Source organism: Zootoca vivipara, chromosome 10 (assembly GCF_965207765.1).
Source record: "Zootoca vivipara chromosome 10, rZooViv2.hap1.1, whole genome shotgun sequence".
Taxonomy (NCBI): domain Eukaryota; kingdom Metazoa; phylum Chordata; class Lepidosauria; order Squamata; family Lacertidae; genus Zootoca; species Zootoca vivipara.
In genome coordinates this window covers 33020985-33042596 of record NC_142593.1, presented here as the reverse complement: position 1 = coordinate 33042596, position 21612 = coordinate 33020985, and the positions used below count along the sequence as shown (strand labels likewise).

Genomic DNA, 21612 nt, shown 5'->3' with positions numbered 1-21612 from the left:
CACATGATGTACAAACATATGAAAAGAATAAAACAAAACAGCACTAACTGGGCCGTCTTAAGCACCTCTGGCGCCCTGGCACCGTGGTGCAACGGATCCCTCCGGCGCCCCCCGCCCCGTTTCCCAGCGTGGCGGGCAGGCGCAGCTGCATGGCGGAGCAGCCAGCGGGCACAGCTGCGCAGCGCCCCCCTGGTGGGCCGGCGCAGTGGTGCCCTGCGCCACCCAGCCTGGCCGTAGGGCTGGCCCTGAGCACTAATAACATATATACACTAAAAAATGTAGGAGATCAATTAAAGTAAAAATATATTATAACTAAGGAGAAATCATTCCAGAATTACAATCCAACCACAGAGGCAGACCTTCTATGTGTGTTGTCTCACCCTGAATCATGGCAGAGACTGGGAAAAGAGTATACACACAGACACAGAGCACACCAATCTCACGAAATGTATTAGCTGGTATTAGATGAAGCACTCCTCCAGATAATTGGGCCCCAAGACACACAGGGCTCTTAAAACCATCACCAACACCCTGAATTGATCCTGGCAGCATTCAGGCAGCCAGTGCAGAGCTTTTAGGATAGGTGTTAACGTGATCCCATCTGGATATTCCACTTAACAACCTGGCAGCTGCATTCTGCACTAACTGCAATTTCAATAATCCATTTTCAATTTCAATAACCATTTCAATAACCATTTTCAATAATCCAACTGCAAGGTCACTACAACATAGGTTACTGATAGCAGGCTATCTCAGTCCAGGAAAGGTTGTAGCTGTTGAATGAACTAGAGCTGGATATACTGTATGCATTCCTTTGCTACAGAGGTCACCTGTGCTTCTAATGATAGCTATGGCTCAAATACATCTAAGCTACACTGGGGGTGAGTGGGTGCTACCCTATTCTAAATACTCCACCTCCTCAATTTCTAGACTTCATAACTGCTGACCCACAGTACCTCCATCTTATTGGGATTAAATAATAGTTTATTAACCCTCATCTAATTCATCACTGCCTCCAAGCATTAGTTTACCATAGCTATAGATGGAATGGACAGTTGGAGCTGGGCGTCTTCCTGCTCACTAAACCCTGTTACCTCTTCAGCTTCTGACACCTCCTCCTCGCAGTCTGCTCCCTCTTCTCCCTCTGACCACCCACTGTCATCCCACCACCAATACCCTGGCTCGAAGCCTTACTTCCTTGGGGGTTCCCCAACTGGTGCCCCCCCTCTGAATCCAGCCAGTCCACAACAGCGGCCTAAAAGAGGCTTCCTGCCACTGATCTAGTTATACTGATCCGCAGGAAGCCAGAGGAAGTTACATGATCTTAAACATATGGTATTATGTTATAAGAAATATACAGTAAATGCAAATCATATCTTCCATTACCATATAAGGCATATATAGGCTGCATTTTAGATTTTAATATTGTATATTAATCTGTATTTTAATTAATTGTTTTATTTTTTTATGCCTTATTGTAATTTTATTGGTGTTAGCCACCCTGAGCCTGGTTTTGACTGGGGAGGGTGGGGTATAAATAAAAATTTATTATTATTATTATTATTATTATTATTATTATTATTATTTAGTATCAGGTGTCTGATGATTGTGCTGTTAACACAATTAAGAAGGATAAACAAACATAGCTGACACCACTTTGACAAATTCAGCTGAACTGGAAATTACACTGATGAAGTAATAGTAGTAAATATAGTATTACATCCAATTCTATTTTGATCTTTTGCATGCTAGACAAATAGTTACCAGTGATGCACTTCATCTCTCAAGAGAGATTAATGAGACAGTAAAAAAACAAAACAAAAAACCCCAGTCATGTCACAGTGTCACCTGCCACCTAATTAATCTGTGAAGTGGCACTAATGGCCTTGAAAACAGTTAAGTGCTTTGTCAACCAGTTAGAGAAAAGTGTCGTGATCAGTCAACTAGTGTGTATTCTGCAGAAATGGATAAGCCAAGCTTGATGAAGACAGCAGCTACACACTCATGTGTCTGAAGGAACTTTAAAAAAAGAAAAAAAGGAATGAAGTGGAAAATACTGTATGTTGGCTATTTAAATAGGAGAGGAGAGAAAAAAGATGTGTGTTGAAAGTTCTTGCTTTGTAAGAGATAAACAGTGCACATGCATTCTCAAAATATTTTAGTAGCTTTACAATGGAAATTAAAATGAAAAAGAGAGTATCTTAGGAACACATTTTGTGGAGCATAAAGGAATGCTAACCAACTTATATTACAACAAATTGGTTTTTACATATTGCTAAAATATTACATTGAATAATAAAAAGTAGCCTCTATTTAGAAGTGGCAAAAGCTTTAAAAGCTACTTGTAGTTGCAAATATAACTGCAGACAATATGCTTGGTTTTAGAGGAAAACAAAAGGGTTTTTCCCCTCTGGCATTAAATCATGCATGAAAGGAGAACAATTTTTTAAAAAACTGCATATGCCTCACATGCTGCTTCAAAATGGCAAAGCTTTGCGTGTCTGGCTCAGTGCCAGTTGACAGCTCAGCTGGATATCAATGCACATTCTGACCCCCCTTGCAGCGTGTCACTTCTGAATTGTTTCCGCAGTAGAAAGTTTATTCAACCTCTTTCTCAAATGCAGTGGACCGACCATCATTCTGCTATTTAATCATAGCAGAACAGGTTATTTTTCTGACAGCACTAAAGCCAGAGAGCAATTCCTAATGAACAGCTTGATACAAGTGGAATTTCGACTGTTTTAGCCTCAATTAATTCTGCTGTCAAAACAAATGATTGCTCTTAGTACTTAGATGTTAAGCTGGATCACAAAGGTCAATTTTGTATGTACAAACACACAAGCAATCTTTTCCTTGCTAACATCTGATGCCATTTCATATTTAGCACCAACAAATTTTCAAATTGAAAATGAGAGATATATAAACTGTCAGTCAATAATATTCTCCAACAGTAGCTTTTTTTGACTGATAAATAAAAACCAAGCCACTCTCTAGATAGCTCTGTGGCTATATTTAGACTTGGAAAGGCAAGATGCATTTTTATCTCTTCCACATCATTACAACAAAACAAAGTCACTAAACATGTTAATCTAAAAATCTAGCATGAGAAAAGAAATGCAATACATTTTGTTTACAAATATTTACTATGATTGGCAACTGGCCTTAACTGCAGAGATACTAAAGAAACTAAGCAGTCCAATTACTTAGGGGTTTCCCCCTTTAGAACAACAATAGGCCAGTAGTACTTGTGTCACTGAAGGTAAATACATGTCAAATTCACAAAATTCCATTTCATATTATTTACGCCTCAAAGGTTCTATCAAGACAAGTCCAGTGACAATGAATTTTAATAATTTAACACAATGCCAAGTTATATTCCCTGGGGTACAGAGAGTCAGTGATCACAATACAATCAGCACACTCAAACAATATCCATGACATTAATTCATGGTAGCTACTAAAATTAAAATTAAGAAACCAAAGACAAAAAAAGAAACACAACAAAGATAAATCTCAAAACATTTTTGTGAGCTACAAAGTATGACAGGTCAGACCTAGACATATCTTTGTAGGATTTTAGCCTGCTGTGAAAGGTTAGTTTAATGCTTTTTAATTAATATCCTAACAAAAATTCGCCAAGATGCTATGTTAAATGGGAAGACTATTGTGAGGGACAGGGGATATCGCGAAGTCCCTCCCCTCCTGAGTTCAAGCCAATCACCGAGCACAGGGGAAAGCAGAGAGAGTTCCGATTCCAGTAGGGAAGCAGGAAGTCGGGTCCGAGGCTCAGGCAAGGTAGAGGAGCCAGGGTCCCAGGCGGGACAGGAAGGGGCGAATAAGGGAGGGAGACCCATCCCCCCAACGCCAGAACTACGCAGAAAGAGGAGGGGAAAGAGGATGGGTCTGCCAAAGCTTTTGTGTTGGAGAAAGACGCGCCAAAAGCCATTAGGAGGTTCTGAAACCGACTGATCACATCACTCCGTGTAAATAGCAATGACTTTAGCACTGTAAATACGCAGCACCAATAAAAGAATAAAATGCAGAGCTGCGTAGCGTCGTTACTCTGAAGTAGTCCGCTCCGGCCACTGTGACAGCAACCTCCTAATCCTTTTTGGGCTACTTTGGAGTTGCCGGGATGAGCGTGTCAGAGGCGGAGAAATGGCGGCAGATCGCGGAGCAAGCCCAGCAAGAACTGCAGCAGCTGTCGCTGCAGGCGCAGGGGGAATTGAAGGCAGCTAAAGAAGAGACTAGGAAGGTCCAGGACGACCGGCTACAACTTGCGGAACAGGTGAGAGCGCTACAGGAAAGAGAGCAGGAATTAAGGGCGGTGGCGGTAGACCTCCAAAACAAGCTGGATGCAGAGAAAAACAAGGCGGGAGGGGCACCCCAAGTCCAAGTGCTGCCAGGAAGGAGAGCCGGGACCCTAGTAAGCAAGTTCAATGGAGACCCGAGGGAATATCAGGGCTTTGAGACTGAGATTGTGTATGCTCTTGAGCTGCACCACGCTGAGTTCCCTGATGATGAGCACAGGGTAGCGTTTATTGTGGAGCACCTTACCGGGGCAGCCAGGGAGTGGCTAAGACCGTTAATCGCAACAAAGAATCCTTGCATGAAGAATGTCAAACTATTTCTAGAAGGTTTGAAAACGATGTATTCGTCCGATAGTCATATGGACCAGACTAAGGAGGAACTGCATAATTTACGCCAAGGAAATATGACAGTTCGCGCGTATTGGGCGAAATTCACCATGCTGGTGCACAGATTGGGGTGGGAACTCGAGTCGCCCCCAATGCAAGCGGCGTTCTACTTGGGTTTGCATGAGGAGGTGAAGGATGAGCTCTCAAGAGGTCCAAAGCCCAGTAATATGGATCAGCTGAGCAAAGCGGCTCTGGCGGTGGGGGTGAGACAGGAATCCCGGTGGAGCGACAAGCAAGCAACGCGCGCAAAGCGGGCTTGGTTCCCACGGTCGCAGGAGAAGCCACTCCCCCAACAACCCTTTCAAGCCACGCCTGGGGCCAGTCAGGACCAGGAACCCATGCAGATTGATAGCGCGCGCGCGCGGGCTTTTCAAACCCCAGCGGCGCCAAGACGCAAGGAGGGAAGGGGTGGGAATTGCTTTCTCTGCAACTCCCCCCAGCATCTCGTCAGAGACTGCCCACATCGCAGGGAGTGGCAAGGAAAGGCGGGAACGGTTGTGCCCTCCCCCACTGACGCAGCACCACAGCAGGGAAACGGGAAAGCCTGGCTGCAGGAGACAAGGGGCAGCAGCCAGGCACAGTCAGCAGAAAACAGCCCCAGCCCACCCACCCGCACAGAGAGGAGCAGAGCCAGCCCACCCCTCCCAGAGCAGGAGTGGTTCTAGAAGTGACGCTCACGCTCCCAAATGGCTATCCCCTGACAGTCCTCGCCTTAATTGACAGTGGGGCGTCAGCGAACTTCTTCTCGAGAAACTTTGCAGAAGAGCACCAGATCCAGCTTCTGCAGCTGGATTTTCCTCTGCACGTGGCAACCATTGACGGCAGAGAGCTGCTGGGAGGGGCCATCACTCATCAAACCCCCCCCATGAGAATGACGGTGGGGAGGCACTCAGAGACACTGGCATTCAACGTCACCACCATCTCAGACCCCCCCATCGTCTTGGGCATGAGCTGGCTGGCGCGCCACGACCCCTCCATCAGTTGGCACCAGAGATGCATCACTTTTGGATCGGACTTTTGCCTGGAACATTGCATGCAGCACCAACCAGGGGAGGGGCCTCCGATAGCCACGGTGGCCACCATGCACGTCAAAGGGGGTGAGGCGATACCCAAGCCGTACTGGGACCTGCAGGAGGTCTTCAGCGAAGCGGAGTCCGACCACCTACCCCCACACAGGCCTTTTGACTGCCAGATCAACCTGGTGCCAGGGGCAACTATACCCCCAGCCAAGCTGTACGCCATGTCAGACCAGGAACTGGAGGATCTGCGCGCTTTCATCGACAAGAACCTCAAGCGGGGGTTCATCAGAGAAAGCAAGGCAGCAGGGGGCAGCCCGGTCTTCTGGGTGGACAAGAAAGACACGCAACAGCGCCGTCTTGTGGTGGATTTTAGACGACTGAATTCAGTGACAGAGCCAGTGGCTTTCCCCATGCCCAGAGTGGATGATCTCCTGACAGCGGCACGCAGGGGCAAGATTTTCACCAAGCTAGACCTGAGGGGGGCGTACAACTTGATCAGGATCCGGGAAGGCGATGAATGGAAAACCACGATGTTCACGCCTCTGGGCTCCTTTGAATATCTCGTGATGCCCTTCGGGTTGCAAGGGGGCTCAGCATGCTTCCAGGCCTTCATGCACCACGTCCTGGGGTCCCTCCTTTTCAGGAAATGCTTGGTCTTCCTGGATGACATCCTTATCTACTCCGATGACCCAGTGCAGCATGTGAAGGATGTCAGGGAGGTGTTGCAGCGCCTGAAGGAGAACCACCTGTATGTGAAGCTGGAGAAGTGCAAGTTTCACACCAAGGAGGTGGACTTCCTAGGCTACAAGCTGTCAGACAAGGGGCTGGCGATGGACAAGGACAAGGTGCAGGCCATCCTGGACTGGCACAGCCCCAGGACGCGCAAAGATGCCCAACGCCTACTAGGCTTCGCCAACTTCTACAGGAAGTTCATCAAGAACTTCTCTCGCGTTACGGCTCCCATCACTGACTGCCTGAGAGGCAAGCAGAAGTTCAGGTGGACACCAGAGGCGCAAGCAGCGTTTGAAAGCCTCAAGAGGGTGTTCGCCTCAGACCAGAACCTGTTCCACGTGGTTCAGGACGCGCCCCTTCGCGTGGAGACAGATGCTTCTGATAAAGCTGTGGGCGCCATTTTGTTGCAACTGGACGCCAACAGAGAGTGGAGACCCTGTGCCTTCTTCTCCAGGAAGTTGACCCCGCCAGAGCGAAACTACACGGTGTTTGATCGGGAACTGCTGGCGATCCACGCTGCGTTCCAGCACTGGAGACACTTCCTGGTGGGCGCCAAGCACCCCATCCAGGTGTGCACAGACCACAAGAACCTGGAGTTCTGGAGAACTGCCAGGGTGCTCAACCAGCGGCAGATACGGTGGGCAGAGTTCTTCTCGAACTTCAACTTCTCCATACACTACATCCCGGGAGAGCAGAATGTCAGGGCGGATGCCCTCTCCCGCAAGCCAGAGTACATGGAGGAGGAGGCGCCACCGGCACCCAGGCACATCTTCCCCCCGTCAGCTTGGTCCTGCGGAGCAGCAGTGGTAAGCGAGGCAGAACTCACAGCACTGACGGCAGCGGATGAATTTGCCAACCGCATCTTCAGAGAACTGAGAAGGGGGGGGAGCAGGCAAAAGACTTTGCAGAACGCAGGGGGCTGCTTTTCTACAAGGGGGCACTGTACCTGCCCACCACCCAGCTCAGACGTACGGTCCTCAAGCAGATGCACGACAACCCAACGGCGGGTCATTTTGGGAGGGATAAAACCACTCACCTAGTCATGAGACACTTCTGGTGGCCAGGGGTGCGGGAGGATGTGAGGGATTATGTAAGGGGCTGTGACACCTGCCAGCGGGCAAAGGTGGTCAGAGCGCCACCAGCAGGTTTGCTGGAGCCCTTAGCCACACCGCACAGGCCGTGGGAAGTAGTGTCCATGGACTTCATCACAGACCTGCCCTCATCCAGGGGCAAGACCGCAGTGTTGGTGGTGGTGGACCTCATGTCCAAAATGTGCCACTTTATACCGTGTGCCAGGGCGGTCTCTGCAGAAGAGACAGCCAAACTGTTTGTGGATCACGTATTCAGACTGCATGGATTACCTTTAAGGGTTATTTCGGATCGTGGCCGCCAATTTGTTTCCAGGTTCTGGCGGCGGCTCATGAACCTCCTGCAGGTGGAGGTCAGCTTGTCGACGGCTAGACACCCGCAGACCAATGGACAGGCGGAGAGGGTCAACGCCATTCTGCAGCAGTACCTGAGATGCTACGTCAGCCAGCGGCAAACGGACTGGGTGGATCGCCTGCCACTGGCAGAATTTGCCTACAACAATGCGGTGCACGTCTCCACAGGGGTGTCGCCCTTTAAGGCCAATTACGGGCGTGACCTCAGATCTTTCCCAGAGAGGGAGGGGGAGGAGGAGGAGGAGGGCCCACAGGCTGAGGATTGGGCAGAGGAACTGGAGACGGTGCACCAGCAGCTCAGAGAACACTTGGAGAGAGCCAAGGAAGCGTACAAGAAGGGGGCAGATCGCCACAGGCGACCGGGGGAGGTCATTAGGGTGGGGGACAAAGTGTGGTTGTCCTCGGAGGGCCTTCCCATCAGAGGGCGATGCAAAAAGCTGGCGCCCAGAAGGTTGGGCCCCTTCACGGTCACGCAACAGGTAAACCCGGTGGCATACAGGCTGGCACTGCCAGAGGACATGAGGGTGCACCCTGTGTTTCATAGATCGCTGCTGTCGCCGTACAGGGAAAGCAGCAGGCTCCGAGACAGCGAACAAACCCCTGAGGGAGGGGGGGAGAGGGAAGGCAGGGAGCAACTCAATGAGGCCACGGCCATCCTGGATTCAAGGTGGGGGGTGGGGGGACTGGAGTACCTCATGGCATGGGAGGATGCTCCACCGTCCCAGAATGAATGGGTCCCAGCCACTCAGATACAGGAGGAATTCCTGGTAGAAGAATTTCACGCCCTCTTTCCCCATAGACCCAAGCCCTGGCACATGGAAAGGGAGGGGGAGGGGGAGGAAGCACGGGAGAGCAGTTCACCATGGCGCTGGGAAGCGGAGTTTGAGGAACCAGAGGATGAGGTATGGGTGTCACCGAGATCCACCCAGTCAGAGGAAGGAGCAGATTGGCAGAACATTTTTACCCCCACCAGCTCTGACGCCACGGACTTTTTGGGATTCCCATCCTCCCAGGCGGAAGGGGGGGGCTTGCAGGACTGGGGGGAGGTGTTCACACCAACGGGCTCGGAAAGCACTGAGTTCTTAGGCTTCCAGTCGTCACCGACACCTGGGGGGGACCTGGGGAGGGGTGAAGGAGAGCTTGGGAGGGGGGTGGATGTGAGGGACAGGGGATATCGCGAAGTCCCTCCCCTCCTGAGTTCAAGCCAATCACCGAGCACAGGGGAAAGCAGAGAGAGTTCCGATTCCAGTAGGGAAGCAGGAAGTCGGGTCCGAGGCTCAGGCAAGGTAGAGGAGCCAGGGTCCCAGGCGGGACAGGAAGGGGCGAATAAGGGAGGGAGACCCATCCCCCCAACGCCAGAACTACGCAGAAAGAGGAGGGGAAAGAGGATGGGTCTGCCAAAGCTTTTGTGTTGGAGAAAGACGCGCCAAAAGCCATTAGGAGGTTCTGAAACCGACTGATCACATCACTCCGTGTAAATAGCAATGACTTTAGCACTGTAAATACGCAGCACCAATAAAAGAATAAAATGCAGAGCTGCGTAGCGTCGTTACTCTGAAGTAGTCCGCTCCGGCCACTGTGACAACTATGTATTAGATTATTTGACCATATACCACTATGATCATACCTAGATTACAATTCAGCTAGTCATGACCCAATCACATTGCAACAGAATAGTTCAATCATGACTAATGTAAATCCAATTACTGACTTTCATCACACAACTAACTTTAACCAGAGTGGATCCAGATCAATTTTCCTATGAAATAAAGAATTAGTGCTGGAGCTCTCTCGTCTGTAATCAGTGAAGAAAACAAGATGCATTAGATCTTATTATTCTAACAATATATGAACAGGAAAATGAAACAATGTTCAGGATAATTTTGAATATTATGGGTTGTATCCAAAGCTGTCCATTTGCATATGTAATTCCATTCACACAATGGGAATTCACATTACTCTTTGCAGTCCCTTGCACACCCTCAAAATCTGCTTTAGGTTGGAGGACCCTCTGGAGCAGTTTTTTTTTAAATGTACGGAGGGCAAGAGGAAGTTAAAGGCTAATGGCATGCGTAGAAGTCCACTCACACAATGCAGAATGAAAATAATGGTTCGGTATGACTTGGGCCTTAACAAAAAAATAATGTTAGGCTGTACTGCATGTCTTTTAAAACCCACAAATGTACTGGATGTTTTAGTATATGGCATTTTGCCATTGTTACCCAGAAGGGTAAGACTCAAAATACACATATCTTGTGTATGTTCCCTACTTTCTATTCCTCCAAGCAAACAATCTAAAACAGACATCCCCAAACTTCGGCCCTCCAGATGTTTTGGACTACAATTCTCATCTTCCCTGACCACTGGTCCTGTTAGCTAGGGATCATGGGAGTTGTAGGCCAAAACATCTGGAGGGCCGCAGTTTGGGGGTGCCTGATCTAAAGGTTCATCCTGTTAAAGCCCAAGCTGTATCTTAGTAGTCTTGTATACCCATTTTTATCTCTTCCACACTTCTGATAATTTCCGTAGAAGTGTTAACCAGTTGAACTACCAGAACAGTCTAATCTTCCCAGCACTTTGGAATGTGTTTTACATACATGCATAAAAGCAAATGCAGACGGGTTCAGGGTTCTTGTACCTTTAAGTGTTGTGCACAGGTGAGGAACCATAAGAGGTTTCACCTCTTTGAATATTAGCTTGGGCAGGCCACAGGTTTTTGTATACTACTAGATCATAACTTTTAACTATTGCGTCATGCACACTGCCAGTGAATTAAAAAAGAAATAGTAAAACTGATTTCCTCCAATTCTATCAACCTGAGATGCTCTCCTTTTCCTATTTACACTACTCATCTGCTCAGTCAAATAATGCCCTACTGTAACTTCAGTCTGCCAAAATAAAAAAGCAATACCTATTTTTAAAAACTGAAGCAGCACTGCAGAAAGTTGCACAAGCAATTCATCTATAAAGCACAGAAAACTAGAGACTACACAGTTTCTGTCCTTTAATATACACCACAGGCATATCTACCACATGTTCAAGCAAAATATGGAAGCTGAGAAGGCAAAGTGTATTCAAGTATTACCCTTAAACTAATTGGGTCTGGTACAGGTGCCAATGTGGTCTGTAAATTCCTGGTTGGAATTTCTACAGGGGTTGTAAAAATCAATTGTAATGTATTTGTTTTGCATTCATTTAAGCTCTGATTAAGTTGTCAAAGCTGAACTTTTTTGCATTTTATTGTAATTCAACATCAACTTGCACACCTTCGCTGTGTGCATGCACTTAATGTATGGTGTCTACAGGTACAGTATTGTGCTCTGCTTTGAATATGATGATGTTCCATTAAAATGAGGGTTAGCTAACATTCTCTTGGCCCTCCTAACTTTCCTGATCTGCAGCATTCACTCCAGTTGGGCTTCTAACATGGTGCTTTTAAACAACTCTCAAGCATCTGAATGATTTCACCTTTTTGACTTTGCCTTTCAAATTCTTTTTTACAAATCCCTTCATTTTGGGCAAGTTTCTTGTTTTGAAATCAAATGTGACCATATTGACTTTCTTAGCAATCAGTCATTTACATGTATATTTAATAGCACTATGCTCACTGCTCACAACTGACTTAACAACACATATCTGATTCCAGGTCATGGATACTACTAAAGATCAGTTCCATGACCAACCACTTTAAGACACAGTAATTTGGGGTATCTAGAAATTTTACCTCATTGGAATGTATATGTAGTCAGTCTACATCAGGGTAGTTGAAATCAGTCATTTCTACAACATTTCCTCTTTTGGATTTTATGTGCATTTAATGATCCCGGAGAAAATAAAAATAAAAAAGGTTTCTATTTTTAGAATGAGGACAGCTGGAAGCTGATTCACATGTTTATTCAGAAGTAAGCCTCACTAAGTGCATCATCACTCCCAAGGTACATGGGTACAAATCTGCAGCCCGTGAAGTCTTGTTTCTACCAGGATTTTCCAATACTACATCAAATAAGATGATGCTAAGTAATATATGCATATTAGTCATGGAAATTAATGCCTTGGAAACATGTAACCAATCTGCAGAACATCAGAATGCTAGCCTAGAAACAAATGTGACAAGGTTTAAAATTATTGTGCAACAAGTGCAGAACAATTATGGTAAACTTGGCAGCTGTTTGCAGAGCACAGCTATTAATTTTTATGGACTATTTTAAGCCTAACACAATTAGGCAATAAAAAATACAGCTGAAGACAGGAAAGAATATGATTGGAGAATCAATAATTTAATCTGTTTGAATGTCACATGGAAGGAATTTAAGCTTTGTTTGACTAGAAATAAAAGTTTTCAAAACTAATTTTATATTGTAAGAATGTAAGAGCCTTTTGAATGAGGCCAATGGCCAACTAGATGCCCATAGGAAGCCTGCAAGCAGGACTTGAGCAAAACAGAATTCTTCCCTTCTTCCATTTTCAGCAACTGGTATTCAGTGTTATATTAGCCACCATGACTTGGAGCAATTGATAACCGCATCCTGGATGAATTTGTCTAATCCTCTTAGATATCCTTGAAGCCATCCAAGTTGATGACCATTATTACTTATTGTGGGAGCAGGTGCCAGAGTTTAACTATGCACCAAGTGAAGAAGTACTTTCTTTTGTCAGTCCTGAATGTTCTAACATTCAGTTACTGGATGTCCACAAGTTCTAGGTTTATGAGGGAAAATCCCTGAACACTTTCCCTACACCATATATACCTTTATGATGTCTCCTCTTACTCACTTTATCTCTAAACCAAAAAGCACCCAAAACTGTAACCTTGCCTTATACGGGAGTTGCTCTATCCCCTTGATAATTTTTGTTAACCTTTTCCAGCTCTACAATATCCCTTTTGAATTGCGGTGACCAGAACTATACAGTACACTGTAATCAAAGTAATTTGCACCCTATATTTCTATGGCATTATCATGTTGGCTGTTCTATTTTCAATTCCTTTCCTAATGATACCCAGCATGGAATTCACCTTTTCATAGTTGTCCCACACAGAGACACAGAGAGCAGTATTTTTTTCCTTTGCACTGGCATTATTCAAAGAAAAAAGAATCATGATAGTGAACTAAATATCTGCATTCATTACTGCCAGTAAATTACAGTTATATATGCATAGTATCAATTATTCAAGAGGAGCATAGATGGAGATGTGTGTCTGTGTGTGCATGCATTAAACACTGGGAGATAATATCAAGCAATCTTTTATTTAAAAAAATACCAATTTTTGTATCTCTTACCAGGTCGCTCTTTGCCTGTGCCTTTCGATTCAGCAAATTTTTGTATCAAACCTTCAACTGTTGTGTTTGCCATGTTATTTATAAATTCTTCATGTACCTTTGAGAAAAAGAACACTAGTAAATATGACTTTGTGGGCTTCAGCAATTTGCACACTAACGGATTACTCAATTATTACACTTCCCATCTTGCTCTTATAAGTAAAAAGTATCAGGCTGGGACTAAAAAAACCATGAAACTAGTTCTGTAAGCCTTAGGGTTGTTTTCCTCAAACATTCCCTATGGTGACTGGCAAACTGCTTTTAGTTTCAAAAGCAATTTGCAATATGATTGGGGGTGTGTGTCAGCTGTTTGAAGTAAATATGATCACAGAGCTAGCACAATATTTTTGACTATGTCTTGGCCACTCTTTGGATTTTATACACTGTACTGTTAATATAATAAGCTAGGACTACTCCCCTCTGAGATCCTGAAATGTGTCTTATATGAACAACTTAGTTTCTTAAAAAAAGTTGTTTGGGTCAAATCTGTCTGGAAATGGCATACTGAGGGTCTCTTTCAATACCAAACATATGAGGATTACTCAGAATATCTGTTCTACCAAGTAATGATAGAAATACATTCTGTCTCCCTCAAGGGCACTTTCATTTTTAGTATAAGCATGATATAGCTGTTTATAATTGATATAAAGATGATATAAATTAAACCATACCCATGTCTCCATCTAAGTTTAATCCTAATAAGAATTTGAGCAAAACAAAAAAAGTGTAAAGAAACAATTTCAAAATCATAAACACCATCCCTTTGATCTCAAATATCTGTATTTTTAACTCAAACTAATGATTTGGGGAATAAAAAATAAGTTTTGCTTAGAGTTATTTTTTAACCATATGCAAAAATGCTTTATCAACATTCTAATAGTATAATGAATACTGCACAACTATAAAAATACTAGAATACAAGGTACAATAGATATAAACTGTTATGGTAGGTTGTTTTTAGATCCTAGATGGGCAAACTGATCTCTTGAATTACATGAAGAAGAAAAATTAGAATTCAAACGGCCAAGATGACAATAAAAGTATTCAGTATGGAAATTCAGCAGTCAAAGTTTTACTCCTAGAAATGAGCTATGAGACAAGATTCATTTATGCTAAATGCCAATGGAGATATATTTTCTACTTTGTGCCTAGCGAATAGTTTTCTTCATTTAGATTCAGGGGCATCCTTTTTATAGTAAATAAAAGTCAAGGGGACCAACTTCCAAGTAAATTTGTTTGGTAACAGTGAAATAATTATGCCAGTGTGGTGCCCTTCAGATGTTGTTGAACTGTAACTCCCATCAGTGCCAATCAACATCACCAATGCTGAAGAAAGACAGGAGTTGTCCTCCAACAACATCTGGAGGGCACTACATTGACTGAAGTGTCCCTGTTCCATGTGACAAAGATCAACAACCTTAGTCACATACAATTGTTTTCTCATGCTACCACCAGATCTCTAGATCAGGGTGTTCAGAGTTGTGAATATATGAGTTCCCTGTCTGGGCCAATTATAAGTTATACAAAAACCACACTATAATTTGGACCCATTTAGAAACTCTTTTGACTCAGTGCCACTCCGCAAGCCCCCCCCCCCCACTACCAACCCACCCTTTTCCCAATCTAACCCTTGCATTGAGAAAGGGTGAATGTTTAAGGAGCATCAAAGCAGCAGAAGATACCCAGTTTTGAGGCATCTAAAGATACTGGGAAACATGTGAACTATAGCAGATTGTAGTTTCCAATGCTTCCCAGTACCGGAGGTCTCAAGACAAAGACCACTGCTGCATTGAGGTTAACCTCCATCATCTCAAGAGAAGCTCCTCACAACTAGACTTTTGTAAAGCTGTCTTTTCTCTCTTTACAACCGTAAGTTTGAAAAGTGAGTCTCTGATGGGTGGGGCGTTCCCACAGACTTAAGCTCTATGGGCCCTAATATGGCACATTTAAAATTAAGCCGTGTGGAAAACTCACTTGTCAGTTATTACCAAACTTACACCTTACAGAGGTTTCCTACTTCTCTTTATAATACTGTTCTTAGCTCACAGCTTATTATTGGATTAGGTGCAGTTTGTAAAGAATCTTGTATTTCAGATCTCTTCCAAAATTTACAACATATTATTAAGCTAAACAATTGATACAGGCAAAGAATATGTGCTGCCTGTGTACAGCAAAGAGATCCAAAGAGCTTTTAAAATCCAATACAAAAAGAAAAAACTATCCCAACCAACAAAAGAACCAGGTTTCTGTGGATCTTACTGGTTTATACTCCAATCACAAGCTGCTTTTTATTTCTTCTTATTCTAGAAATATATATGGTAATCACCAAAATTATTTTTACATCTAGATACAGGTACTGGAGGAACAATCTATAAAACTTGATTGAAAGTTTATCACACACCCATCTCTTCCTCCACACCCACAGCAGCAGATTAAATACAAGTCCTGCTAAAATTGGATACCCACAAACTTCAGTGAAGATGAAATACATCTTAATTCATAGCCTGCATAATAAGAGCCACTATCAAAAACTCACCTCGCCAATTTGTAAGTGAACTTCTTTTACTGTATTTGAAAAACATTCTACAATCTCTTTCATATGGAACAGATGCATTTCTTCAATGTCTTGAAATTTCTGCAGAACAAATAAGTGTTGTGTTTAGGGCTTAATTAGAGTTAAAACAGCTTAAGTCAAAACTGGATTTCAAATACTGATATACTGAACTGTCCACTGAGCTCCCATTATTAGCTGGCTTTCATATCTGGAATTATGGAAGACATTCATCAGTTAAGCTGTATCTAGTTTGGTTCTAACGCATCCTTCAGCTGCTTAATATTGCAAAGACTCTACCAATGATGTGACAAAGTAAGTCCCTATCCACAGTACAGTGGTACCTCTGGTTAAGAACTTAATTCGTTCCAGAGGTCCGTTCTTAACTTGAAACTGTTCTTAACCTGAAGCACCACTTTAGCTAATGGGGCCTCCTGCTGCCACCACGCCCCTGGAACACAATTTCTGTTCTCACCCTGAAGCAAAGTTCTTAACCTGAGGTACTATTTCTGGGTTAGCAGAGTTTGTAACCTGAAGTGTTTGTAACCTGAAGCGTTTGTAACCCGAGGTACCACTGTAACTGAAAATGCACTTATACATAGTACAGCTTCTTCTGTTTTTCAAAATTCTGCTGGACGCTTATTTTGCCATTTGAATCCCTGACATGTCCAGGAAATTCCAGACGTATGGCAACCCTACCTAAAGTCTATACATCTCAGCTACATGTAACATTTCAGTAAATGAACATTACTACTGCATAAAGTCTTCCCCCCTATACAATCATGTTTGAAACAGACCCATTTTGTGGGTTTTAAGAGTTTAGACAGCATACTTAAAAATTGAAAAAATATGAGACTAAAAAAAGGCCCGTTAAGGTTTAGCCTTCATTGACTACAGCTGCCATTTTTGCTTTATTAACTTATCAAATCCTGGCATATATATTTTATATTCACAAATTTGAATTTAATTTCATCAAGGAAATTATATCAATCTTTTTTATTTATTTGTTTTACTTTTTTACTCTGCCCTTCTGTTGCAGTCACCAACAACTCCAATGGACCAAAATTCTATTGATATTCAGTTCAATCCTATAAATGCCAATGTACTTTTAAAAATTGATATGCCAAATCTAAACAAAATAAGGAGATGTACATTAAGAATCTTCCAACAAGTATGCAATATGAAGCTTCTGTTCTAGTGCAACACAAAGGACTAACTTACAGTACAGTTTGTTTGCTTTGCAAATACGACATTCTTTGCCAAGGAAGTTCTCAGCTTGCCTTAAATGGCAAGCATACTTCACATATTTTTCATGTTTATGTTATTTCTCTATTTATTAACAACAGTTTTAGGACCAAAAGTTAAGTGTTTAATATCAAAACTAAAATGGCAATATTCAAATAGCACAACAAATTCCACAGGAAATTTTATCCAGGTGAAAGAAGCAAATCATTATGTAAGAAGAAATTAGCCAGGGGCAGTATAATGTTGTTTCTCTATCCCATGCACTTAAAACTTATTCAAAAGTATTTCCTGACACAAAAGTTCAAATTCTGAACCCAGAACTTAAAGCCAACTGTGCAGATTAGGAATACTTTTATTTAATTTGCTGACTGTATTCTCTTTTTCCAGACTCCTTGGAAAATTGTAAGTTAAAAGAGCAGAGACACTGTGCAAATTATAGTGTTTGCCTTGCAGATACAGAAAAGAAGGTTTACCTGTGCGGTTTCGGTCATTTTTTGTTCAAAATCAGATTTTGCTGCAGCATATTTTTCAACATAGAGTTTATATGTATCGGTAGCCTTCTTGGATTTTACTGCTGCCTATAGTAATAATAATAATAATAATAATAATAATAATAATAATAATAACAACAACAACAACAATAACAACAATAACAACAATAATAATGAGGAGGAGGAGGAAGAGGAGGAAGGAAGGAAGGAATAACAAGGCATACTTTTTACAATCAATTTAGCTCACTTACTATTTCATGTTTTGCTCCCTCACAGTAATTTCCAGTTCTTACCACATGAGGGCTCATGCAAACAACATACCACATGCAATTAAGTTGGTATATCACCTTGCAATGTTAAAACATAGTTGTTAGTAATTTCTAGCACATTTTAAAATAACTGAGTTTATTGAAACTCGAAGGGGAAAACATAGAACAAGATGTTCTATGACAGTAAGAGCTGTTCAACAATGGAACAGAGGTGGTGGACTCTCCTTCCTTGGATGTTTTTAAGCAGAGGTTGGATAGCCATCTGTCATGTGTGATCTAGTTGACATTCTGGCATTGCAGGGGGTTGGACTAGATGACCATTGGGATCCGTTTCCAATTCTACAATTCTATGATCCTATTTTACTATCTTTTCTCTACTAATTCTTTCAAAGCATTCTTTAATGATATATAAATAAGTAGTGAAAACTATGGTGTTAATCTTTCCTGAATCTCACTACACATATTAGATTTTTCATTAAAAATCAAGTGTATTGGCTCAGTTACACTGCACAGTATCAGTGTAGCACTATGCCTGTTTTAAAGAAAAATTCCAACTAGACCCAAAGTTGAATTTACCATAATCATTCTCTCCTTTGCACTTCAATAGTGGAAAACTGAATTGTTCAGAGGAGTCAAATACATTATGGATTCAAATGCCACGACACTTTTCAAGCTGAAAGTAATCATACTTGCTTGTGGCATCAGAGTTTACTGCATGCTGACCATGTTAAGACATCCCTTTAGACATCTAAATGGATGGTAACTTTTTTTAGTAGTCTGAGATATATTACATAGCCTAATAGAAGGTGCTTTGGGGAAAATGTGTTTTCCTCACAGAAAATTCAGTAGGGGTTACACATAACTGAACAAGTGAACAAAACAGAGCAGGGCAATCCTAACAGGGGTCAAAGATTGGATGCTGTGGTGGTTCCACTGTTCCAAAATGTTGCCTGCTCCTGCCAGTCAGGGTGGAAGATGCAGCTTTTTGTATTTTTGCTGGGCCAGTTGCAGGGCTGGCAAGTTAAGGAGCCAAAGGATCAAGCATAGATCCCAGTGCATCCCACCAGAACACCCTGTTTCGGCTACCACTGGTGGGAGACTTTGCTCACTCAGGCAGTGTTCAAGCATTTGTCACAGCAAAACTCAGTGACACTACTCTCTGCTGGCAGAGAAGAGCCCATGCCACTCCCTGGCCCATCCTCATCATCTACATCAGGTGGTTAGGATTACAGCCTCACTGAATCTCAAAATGTTGCACCTGTGACACAAGCTAATTCAATAAGCAAACAGAACCTTACTCTATACTATTATATAACATCCTATTGTTTGTTTTACGCAGAAGACATCCTTTGATTATCCTTATTTTTTATGCTGAAAAACACTAAAAGCAGCAATGTCGTATGGATGTTTTCTATCTGTGCAGTTAGACTATTAAACTATAAAGAAAGGCAGCTAAACCTTTAAAACATTACCTTGTCTATTTCTCTCTGTGTTGCACCTTCCTTTTTCAAACGTTCCTGTTCCACACACTTTGAATTGTAGTTTTCTTTTGCTTTTTGAAGGGCCTGAGTAATATTCTGAATATTTTGCATTGCTTCCAAAGTTCCTGAAACTTCTTCTTTAGTCTGTTAAATATGACATGTGTGTTAAACACTACCAATTTAATATTGTCATCTGAAGTTATTAAAATGCATTAAAATGACTATACACAACCTTTTTATGAGCTTTTAGTTGTTCATCTCCATACTTCTGCACTTCTTTTATTAGCTCTTGCAACTTCCGAACAAGTTCTAAGTGACAGCTTGCTAATTTTTCTGATGATGACTTAAAAACATCCCAGACTGGTGCAAATGTCCTACAAATAAGAGAGAGAAAATGGGTGTTTTAGTGCTGAAATAGCTTGAAAGCAAAAAATAAATTTAAAAACCCACAGTTTTTTCTATTAATTGCAACTCCTAAGAATATTTGTGAGAGAGTTACTTTTGTTTACTTTTATACTGTTATCATGTTATGTTGACCCAACAAAAATATATTCCCTGTGACCCAGTAAGAATTTCTACGTCCTGCATTAGCTACATGTTAATTTCAAGGTTTGACAAATGTCATCACAGCTTATTACTGTTCAATGCATATTCATGACTCACTTAAATTTACTTGGTTTAGAAGCAAAAAAGTAATTAGTAGGAGTAAACAATTCACTTAATATAACAAGAACAGGAATAGGAATGCTCGCCAATTCAGAAATTTACTCTAGATGTGGGAGCTCTGACTGAACAGGAATGTTTATGTTTTCATCCCTATTCAAAGGCTTACAAGCACAGCTGAGGCAAGCAGTGCCTCAGTCCCAATTATGTCATATTCCTGCAGATAATTTTAGGCCTGGTAGTTCTAAATCTCATTCTTGGCAAAATATGATGCTCCACCAGGGCTTTGGACACTCCTGCTCTAGTTAGGTAGTTGGGGCCTTGGGCATAGCAGAATGGAATGGCAGGGACATTACAGGGAGGTGCTTTGTGAATAACTTTCAATTGTATTTTCAAATGTGTAGATGAAGAACTCATCAATGTTTTAAGTTTTTTAACATTCAAGTGGAGCACTTATTAGAGTATTACTCCTCTAGGAAGTTGAATGTCAAATTTCCACTAAAGAGAGAGTCACATATGGGTTAAATGTGTAAGCTACTAAGGGCTGCCCAAATTCAATTCAGTAAAGGAAGTAGGTTTGCATCCACATATTTCCTTCTACAGTACTGAATGAATGTGGCAGCTACCTGGCTAATACGGCAGTTAGCAGCCACTTTACATACTTTATCTTATAATTATTGTTATTGCCTTGTAAGGTAGGACAGATTCTTTTCATTCCCATATTCAACACATAACTACACAAGTTCTACCATACATAGAGTATATCATGCTTCAGCAAATTCATGCAAAATACACAAGCATTTTGCATTTTCTTTAAATGCACAGGTTTTTGTTTTTATTCAGAATTCAGAAAACACACACAAAGAAAGAAAAAATGAGTAAGCTCCCAAAGCCATATACACACACATACAGAGCTCAGTTTTAAGTGTTGTATACATCCACACACATTCCATATAATTATGTAATATAATTAAGTATTAGTATGATATTATACAGAGAAAGGCAGAAAAGCTCCTCCAACAGCCTCCAAGAACCTGCACAAAATTATTTTGTTTTTAATCATCATAACTTACCCAAGCTGTGAATAATTGCTTGCTGATTTGGCTAGCTTTGTCATTGATCTTGAATATGCCTCTTCTATTGTAGCTCTATCAACGGAAGAAGACAATCAGCAATCAGCAGTTCAAAACCAAAATACAAATCTTACGAGCACATGAACAAATGCACTGTTTGTTAACAAACCACTACCTAAGTTAGCCTAAAGCTAGCCTAAAATCAGGTGTTTTAACTCAATCTGCTAAGGTGTGCTTTCCCCCCTAAGAGTCACATAAAGCAGTAGGTAGAAGAATAGCTGAGTGTGGGTCATTAGGGGGACAAAGACGGGTGGTGACTTATCAAAAAATGAGCCATCAGGACATTTTCAATGCCTGCTATCAAGGGGGATGGAGCCCCTCCTCCAGTGCAGCGTTTCTCAACCGCTGTTCCGCGGCACACTAGTGTGCCGCGAGACGCTGGCTGGTGTGCCGCGACATGCGGCGGCGAGAAGGGCGATTTGCATTGTCACGTGCCTGGCGGCCGCCAATAGTCAACACTGACCCGCCGGAAAGCAATATTTCTCCTCCTCTTTCCCAAAGCTCAGTGCAAACGAGCCTGGCGGCCGCCAATACACAGCGCTGACCCGCCGAACGGGTTGTGAAGCCTTAT

General features: G+C 42.7%; 1 protein-coding gene across 3 annotated transcripts in view; it reads right to left on the bottom strand.

Annotated features, from left to right (window-relative positions):
• The window catches only part of FCHO2 (FCH and mu domain containing endocytic adaptor 2), a 71180-nt gene that overhangs the window by 30586 nt on the left and 18982 nt on the right, over positions 1 to 21612 (bottom strand). For all 3 annotated transcript variants that reach the window (XM_035099544.3, XM_088653154.1, XM_088653153.1), the window contains exons 3-8: positions 20982 to 21056; positions 19478 to 19619; positions 19237 to 19389; positions 17478 to 17582; positions 15745 to 15843; positions 13170 to 13266 (exon numbers count right to left, since the gene is read on the bottom strand). In XM_035099544.3, the coding sequence (XP_034955435.1) occupies positions 13170 to 13266; positions 15745 to 15843; positions 17478 to 17582; positions 19237 to 19389; positions 19478 to 19619; positions 20982 to 21056 (671 nt within the window). The remainder of the gene's footprint in view (positions 1 to 13169; positions 13267 to 15744; positions 15844 to 17477; positions 17583 to 19236; positions 19390 to 19477; positions 19620 to 20981; positions 21057 to 21612) is intronic.